At 38.8% G+C, this 8,544-nt stretch overlaps 1 protein-coding gene across 1 annotated transcript in view; it reads left to right on the top strand.

Moving 5' to 3' along the window:
* The first annotated feature begins 5,165 nt into the window (after positions 1–5,165).
* LOC139580296 (inactive heparanase-2-like) overlaps positions 5,166–8,544 on the top strand; it is a 6,136-nt gene continuing 2,757 nt past the window's right edge. Inside the window, exon 1 of the mRNA XM_071408839.1 lies at positions 5,166–5,546. Within this exon, the coding sequence (XP_071264940.1) occupies positions 5,281–5,546 (266 nt within the window). The 5' untranslated portion in view covers positions 5,166–5,280. The remainder of the gene's footprint in view (positions 5,547–8,544) is intronic.

Raw genomic sequence — 8,544 nt, 5'->3', positions numbered from 1 at the left:
CTACTCTACTGTGTGTGTGTGTGTGTGTGTGTGTGTGTCGTTTTTGGGGGGAGTCTACTTGACTTTACTGTTGATATGTTTGACTACTTTTACTTTTACTCCACTACATTCCTAAAAAATAGATGTACTTTTTACTCCCAATCATTTCCTCTGAAACCCAAAAGTACTGTTACATTTCGAATGCTCAGGTAGGACAACAACATGGTCAAATTCACGCACCTATCAATATAATGTTTGTCATCCCTACTGCCTCTGTTCTGGCAGACTCACTTAACACGAATACTGTGTTAGTAAATGATGTATGAGTGTTGGAGTACGACCCTGCCTGTTTGTAAATGGTGCTGTCTAGTTTGTTTAATCTAAGGAATTTGATGTATAGCATTTACTTGTGCTTTTTACTTTTTCTCAAGTATTACAATTGAGTACTTTTTCCACCACTCTACTGAAGTATATTTAAAACCAGATACTTTTAGGCTTTAACTCAATTATTATTTTACTGGGTGACTTTTACTTTTACTTGAGTAATTTTCTATTAAGGTATGTTTACTTTTACTAAAGTATGACAATTGGGTACTTTTTCCACCGCTGTATGTGTAGTCTCGCTAACACCGGACTGAGGCACAGCACGCTGTGTAGTCACGTGGGTCGTGCGTCAGCCAGGCTAGTGTGTACGTGTGCGTTTGTTCGTTTTGTAACACTGTTTCTCTATAAGGCTATTTTTTTCACAATCAGCATCCTCCTCATCATCAGAATCATTACCATCACAATCATCCTCATCATAATTAGCAGAATAATTATCATCCTAAACATAATTATCATCATCATCATCATCATCATTATCACATTGGGTCAGTCGATTTTTCTAGAAAGTATTATAGAGTATTCCACGAGATGGCAGTGTAGACTCCCCACCAGCTCTGGAATCAAATTCCCCTAAAGGGGCTCTGAAGTAAAGTTGTTCATTTAGCCTCTTGATGTGAGTAATGTCATTTAATTTCACATTATAGGTTATAGACATTAAAGTGATTTAATTAGTACAGTAATAAAAGCATAGTTGCATTTTAAAGCCGAATAATAGTATAATAATATTCCTTGTTCCAAAACGTTGTGTCCTGGTAGGCCAACCTCTCTGCCTCTGCTATTCTCCTCCTAAACCAGCAGATTTCACACAAAAGCACGCTTCCCCTCTTCAGGTCCTCACACTTCGTCAATATTCGTAAGAGCGAGCGACAACCGTGCCTTATAAGCCGTGGCCCTTTCCTCACCTGTTTGAGACAGTTTGTCTAAAATCCTGCTTGTGGTGTGTCCGTAAAAAGCCTATCCTCACTCCCTAGCCCCCGCTCCCTCTCTGCTACCATGCTCCAAAATCACTTTTATTTGCCAAAATATATTTTCATTTGGAAGCATAATCGAAGTCAGATATGAATAATTTTAAAGAAATAATGAGCCATATAACCACAAAAAATGTATAGGTCTTATTGATAAGGGATGTGTTCGTTGTTCTACTGTCTGTTGCACTTTTCCCCCATGTAAATTTATATTTTTCGTTTATAATATAATATTATTGGGCTATTAGAGCTGTTGTTGTTGTTATTATTATTGTCATAATTATTAGTATGTTATTATTAGGGTATAGGACTATGGTGGTGTTGTTTACAGTTTGTATAGATTTTTTCACTTTGGATACAAGACCAGGGCTTACTTTTGTTTATTTTTTGATGAATGGAGTCGAAAAGTTATAGTTTTCCTAAAGTCATAATATTTGACATTTAGTCATTATTTTGTCAAAACCTTCCGAAAGTAATTACTCAAAGTCAACGATAGGCTACACACACTTTGATGGCTTATGCCACTGGCATAAATAGTTTAAGTTAGTAGGAAAAAAGGTGACATGAGAAAACATTCGACAAGTGTTAAAAGCAGAAGAATAATGTCGTTCGACCTACGTTATTTTCTAAGTCGAAACGAATTTAACACTTGGCAAATTTTCCGTGTAGTGACGAGAAACACGATAAAGTCCAGAAATGCACGTCTGTCTGAAGGTAGCGAGTTCACTAGCACACCCAGCGCAGATCGATTTGTTTTAGCACAAAAATCTGCTACGATTTTTCTATCCTACAAACACAACTTTAATGTTCTTCAATTTTGATAATGTGCTATCACAATTGAACTCCAATTGTTTGATGTAGTTCAAATATATTTTCACATAGGCAACAACTTGTTTCTATAATGTTATTCAAGTCTCATATGACAAGAAAATAAACAATGAAGTAGGCTAGGCCTATAGCGGGCCTTATTGGTCCTTAATGTTTTGCTGTAGGCTACTTATTTAATGTAAAGTACTCTTTGAATTATATTTAATTTAGTTGTAATTTCTGGAAATCTTACAGACTGTGGCTTTATCCCATCTATTTGAGTATCAGAACAATGTTTTTTTTTTACTAATTGCATTCACCATAGGCTATCCGTCTCCATATTGTTCAGGGAGTGGGGCACTAAATACTTGTTATAAATCCCTTTGTGTTCTATTTAACATTTTAATAACAACTAATGGGGGGAAAATCGAACCTTTATGAAAATCACATGCTGTGTATACCTCTCAATCCCAAACACTTTACACAATATGTCTTCGACATCTTAAAACGCACATCAAAAGACTCCAAATGACGTCTACAGTATATCTGCCATAGACATGCAGTAAAATACCGTAACCTGAAGAGGGATTTTGGTCGGTTGCCATAGAACCGCTACAGCCATGGCGGGACACATCAAAGACTCATTTCTTATCCTGGTAAAGTGATGGATCAAGCGAAGATCCCAGTGCGATATGAAGATATTGATATATAGCGGTAGAGATGTTTGGAGAGGCGAAAGGAGGCAGAGGTTGGCTCCCCGCTGTTAGAGGTGCATATTTGGAATAGATGGACAGGTCTTATAGGACCCTGTGGCGCGTGTCTGATCCTGGACCACATATCTATGAACAGTTGATAAAGCTGACTCATGATCGATGAACAGCAACTGGCTCGTTGCTTTCCATTGCCCTAGCAGCGAAATACTTTGTCGTACATGTCCTGTCGATGTTTGTCTCCACATTACCTTTGTTTTTCTATGGTTCCCTTTAGCTCCGTTTGTAGAGCATGGCGCTTTCAACGCCAGGATAGTGGGTTCGATCTCCGTGGGCCACATATACATGAATATATACACGCGTGACTGTGCATTTCTTTGGTCAAAAGCGCCTGCTAAATAGCATATAGAGTTGAACCAGGCCTCACGAACTTTCAAGAATTTATATCGAGATTTCTAAGAGTTGTTTGAATGTCTTAATGTTGGTGGGTTCAACATGAAGTTGGTTAAGTAGACAATACAACCTGTTAACTTTAACAGAGGGGATTACGCAACGTTCTTTACATATCTTAGTCTTCCCAATCACAGTGCATCAGGCACTTTCTCTACACGGAAGTGACCTACAATCAGTGACCTCAGGCGACCAGAGTCATTAGGCTGAGACGAGCCAGGCAGAGGTGAGGCGAAGTTGTTGGGACAACCACCAGCGACCAAGCTGTGTGTAGACCCTCTGATCAAAGAACATCTGGAGAGAGACATTATATAACGTTTTTATAGGTATGTTAAATCTGTAGGCTGTAGTTCTAAATTCGTTTTTAATATGTTTTTGGAAGCGCACCAAGTACGGCTGAGTTTGGTTGTGTTCTCCAAAGCTCAGGGTTGATCATTGTTAAGCCTCTAAAGCGCGATGAAGTCACGGGTTAAACTGTAAAAATTAGCACAGATCAAACTATGAGAAAACATTAGCCTGGTGATCGCAGCTGCTCTATTTTAACAAAACACAATTGAATACAGATTTGGCCATTACACAGCCTACTTGTGCGTAGAACCAACGCAACAAAATATTTTATCGCATAGCCAACTAGTAACTTGCCTTGTCTTGTTGGCCTTACTGATCTAGGACCGTACCCCAAGGAATTAACTTGTCGATCACAGTGTATAAAAACCGTTCTGTTCAAAAGTTTAAGAACACCAATAGGTCTATATTTAATGTATTTACTTTTACGTGTATTTGTTTTACAAGGCATCCAACTTTCTTTCATAAGAGATTTGTGATTCACAGATAATTGGAAAATATAAATGTTCAGACTCCTACGTGGCCCTGCAATTGTAATTTCCGTGATTAATTCGATTTTTTTTTACACAAATCCTAATTTCCAAGATCCATGGTCCACTAGTTTTTGCCTAAGTAGGCTTTTTCTAGAGAATACTTTTGAATACACGTTTTTCATAACGCTTGTTTTTAATCATTTCATTTGTTGTAAGGATGTGTTGGTATTGTTTTGTCCGAGAGTGACAAAACACTAAAATATATTGTTGCCATTTACAAGTAGGAATTAGGCCTATATTTTACTGGCAAAACGAGGAAATTGTAATTTGGTCTGCACGGTAGGCTAAATAAGGCGTCCCTCTCCCAGTTTGTTTTGAAAAGCACCGTTATTTGACGTCTTTCCATTTAGTTTCTTCCTCTATTGACGTTCTGCGTATAAGCCAAGTCCCTCATGGGGAAACCATCAAAATAACTTTGACGTTCTGCGTATAAGCCAAGTCCTTCATGGGGAAACCATAAAAATAACTTTGACGTTCTGCTTATAAGCCAAGTCTCTCATGGGGAAACCATAAAAATAACTTTGAAATCTGAAAATAGGCCTACATTCATATGCATGTTATGATTTCATTATACATTTGTTTTATACACAATTCAATCATTGCATCAGACACATTGCAATTCAGATTACATGAACATGTATGTTTTGTGGCAGGCACATCAAGTCCACAAGTCATACAAACAAGAAATAGTCTGTTGTTGAGCTCTGCGATGCGCACTTACAATATTGATAAATAGCTCCCCCTGATCACTGTTTTCTCCCCTACACCTCAAGGTTAGTATGAGCCTTCATACAGTACCTTAGACAAAAAACACTGCTGAGTCCTTGGAGCGGGGCTGCCTCCTCTCCTCCCCCCGGCTCATGGCCCTCTCTAGCGGGAAGGCTGGCCCAGGGCGTGCGCTACCCTTTCCAGATCCCAAAAACACGGAGGGGCGGGGGGCGCAGGGGGAGACGGACAGAAAGAAAGATATATCTCTTCACTCAAAGGAAAAGGAGAGTGCATTCGGACTATAAGGTATAACTATAGCTTCTCTCACTTTCCCCCAAACCGCAGAGCACGGCATTCGTTTTAAGAACAGTGTTCCATCCGTGGTACCAAGCCAGGAAGATGCCCAAACCGACGACATGTCCCTTCCCAGGCTCCCCTCTGTGGCTGGCATCCGTTGCTCTGATGGTGCAGTCGGTGATCTCCACTTCTTCGACCTACCGGAGACCTGCACCGGGCGGCGGGGGGAAGAGAACAGGGTTAATGGAGCGGACGCTGATTCTGCTGGATGTCAACACCCGCAGTCCAGTACACGTTCTAAACGACAACTTCCTCTCTTTACAGTTGGATCCGTCCATTATAAAGGACGGGTGGCTGGACTTCCTGAGGTAGATTCCCTTATCACTCTGTCTGCTGTATCGGCTTTACCGTCCTTTTCTCATGTTTGGATCAAATGCATTGTTTTTGGTTTAGACGTCTCCGTTGAGCATGATCGGATTCAGTTGTATTACTATATTATGATATTGGGGAATCGTTCAACCATTTCAGATAGTTGTTTGATGTCGATTTGTGCATCGGGCCTTTGTTTAGGTGACATTAGATATGGGGTATATGGAAATATGGAGTGGGTTAGAGATTGTAGCAGGCCTAACTTCCTAATAACGTCGTCGAGCTTTACGTCTCGATCACACCGACTGTGTTTTGCATTTTGGTACATCAGAAGTACATTCATTTCCAATGGAACGCTGCGTTTGAACTGCAGCATTGCGTTGCAGTACGTTCTGTGTGGTGCATATGTTGGATTTATCGTATGTATCAAACTGTATGTGAAGACGGCTTGACAGAAATGGTAGCAGAAGGTGAATGTTGAACTATTGTTGCACACATATCCAGATGAGGCTGCGTCCCATTTTGCACAAGGACACAGTCGGTGTTATCGAGGCATTACCAATTTGTTTGTATAGTATAGTCGTCTATTTTCTCATTTCAGTTTAGACACACTGGTTAAATAAACGTTGTTTCCACGTCATTGAAATGAAATTACGTTGAACAAACGTGGGAGAGACGTTGAATTCACGTCTGTGCCCAGTGGGTACACAGTATGTAACTTATAAACATCACTTTAACCTGGTGGTGTTAATAATAGGCTTAGTTGTGGAATAATAATATATATATATATAGTTCACGGCTGCATCGCAAAAGGTTGGGTATGGGGGGGATAGTGTATATTGGGAGTAGTAGCCCTACATGGTGCATATGAGGCTCCCTGAAGACTTTCCGTAAACAGAGGTTTCTAATTTCCAAAGAAAGGTCCACTGTTATTGTCTGGGAGGAGAGAACGAGGTCATGGAATTTTAACATAGCTATATGATTTAAGTATGATTCATTAGAAATGCAATTGAGTATCAGTTTTGTATTACTCTATATCGACATATTTGTGATCTTGAAAAACAGTTGGAATTGGCTACTCAGATATTATTGGAGCCACAGAATGTGGTGCCCTGGAAGTAAACCATTTCAGCTTCCAATCAGCTTTGGCTATTGCGCAACGTTCCCAGATTGAACTTTTACCAGTCAGTGGGAAACTTTAGGGTCGGGATTGTAGCCAAAATTGAATTGTGGGTTAACTAGATGAACATTGTTATTCATAGAAGAACGCTTTCAATCATATGGAGCTATAACTTCAGTCGATGCTGTCTATTCAATGTTCGTGTATTGTCTGGTTCATTTGTATGATATCAACGTTCAGCAAGTAAATGTTGTCCGCATCAATTTAATAATAATAATGACAATGATCAGCATAATGAACATAATCATAATATCAATAACACCCTCATGTGATTAAACAATTATAGCCTTCCAGCAAGTTTTTGCTTTACTTTGGTTCATATTTTTCACTATCTTCCTGTCTGTATTCACTGACAATTTCAATGCACATTTTTCTAAAACATTCCTCCCCGATTTCTTTCTTAAAATGTAGTGTTGACGTTTATATGAACCGATATTTGAATTAACAGGCCTAGAGGAAACTTTGGTGATCGTCATATCTGATAATTTACCGCTCAAGCACACTGTGAATCCATGGCCTAAATTCATTTTTTTTTGGTCGGCCGGTGGATTTTAGAGACATAAAAAGGCAATTATTAAAATACAAAGCTAGGTGATTTAACTACTACAATGGTCTACAATTCTCATCAAAATTGCACTTTATCAAGTCTGCATGAATTCGGCTAAAATCACAACATGGAATGTGTCGGGCTGTATTCTGTTTACAAAAACAAATAAGGTAGGACTAAATGCTAATCCCATAAAATATTATTGAACACTGCATTAAAGCTACAGTACAATTTCCAGTACAATTTCCAGTAATTTAAATGAATGGGAAATATTCCTTTAATCTAGAAGAATGTGACATAAATAATAAATATAGGCCTACTACAAAAATGTCCTTTTCTCCATGTTTTTGGTCAAATGAGACTTTGTAAACAAATAATGACCAGTTTCAAATGTTATTTTAAAAAGAAGGCCAATGGAATGTCATTCCTTGAATAATACAGAAAACAAGTGCAATCTGCATGTGAAAATGTCTTGCATGGGATTTATTTGCTCCACTGTTTTTTTGGTGGTCCACTTTTAATGATATGCACAAATTACAATGTGGCTATGGTCGAAAAGTAGAACGTTTCTGTTTTTCATTCCGTGTCCAGTTTGGTAACACAACAGTAGAATGGAACGTAATCCTTTACACGTTTTCTATCCCAGACGGTTAATAACAGCGGCACCGTGAGAGGGTCATAAAAGTCCTGTTATAATGGAAAAGCTTTCATGTCCTACTTATAAGTCCATTATGTAAATACGAGTAGGGTTCACTCGCTTGACTCTCAGAGAAACCTATAAGTGGGAAGAATAGTCACATGTGTTTTGGAAGGCCAGCCTGGAAAGATCATGGATAGGGACTTTCCGGAGTGTGGAAGATAGCTGTGTCTTTCTGGGCACAGTCGCACCATCATAAATGTTGCCCTGTGACATCTAAAAAACCACTCAAACGTACTCCCGTGATAAATGAAATTGGCTGCATGTCTAGCTTTCTTTTGCTGGATCTGAATGCACAGGGCTAGCAAGCGATATCATGTAAATAAAACTGTCATTGTTTTATTACGTGAGCTGTTTGTCGAGTGAAAGTAGTTCTCAGCCTCTGTTGAGTATGTCGCTAGTGCTGGATATTGCAACTACCATATATATACCCACTACGAAATTATTTTCAAAATAACATCAAAGTAAAAGTAATTTCTTCTCAGAATTGTATTTATACGTTGTGTATTTGCATAATCCTAAATACATTGTAATGGTGTTGGGTTTTTCATGCAATATTTTTTGATACAGAGC

Source organism: Salvelinus alpinus, chromosome 7, assembly GCF_045679555.1.
Source record: "Salvelinus alpinus chromosome 7, SLU_Salpinus.1, whole genome shotgun sequence".
Taxonomy (NCBI): domain Eukaryota; kingdom Metazoa; phylum Chordata; class Actinopteri; order Salmoniformes; family Salmonidae; genus Salvelinus; species Salvelinus alpinus.
This window is presented reverse-complemented; position numbering and strand designations above follow the sequence as displayed.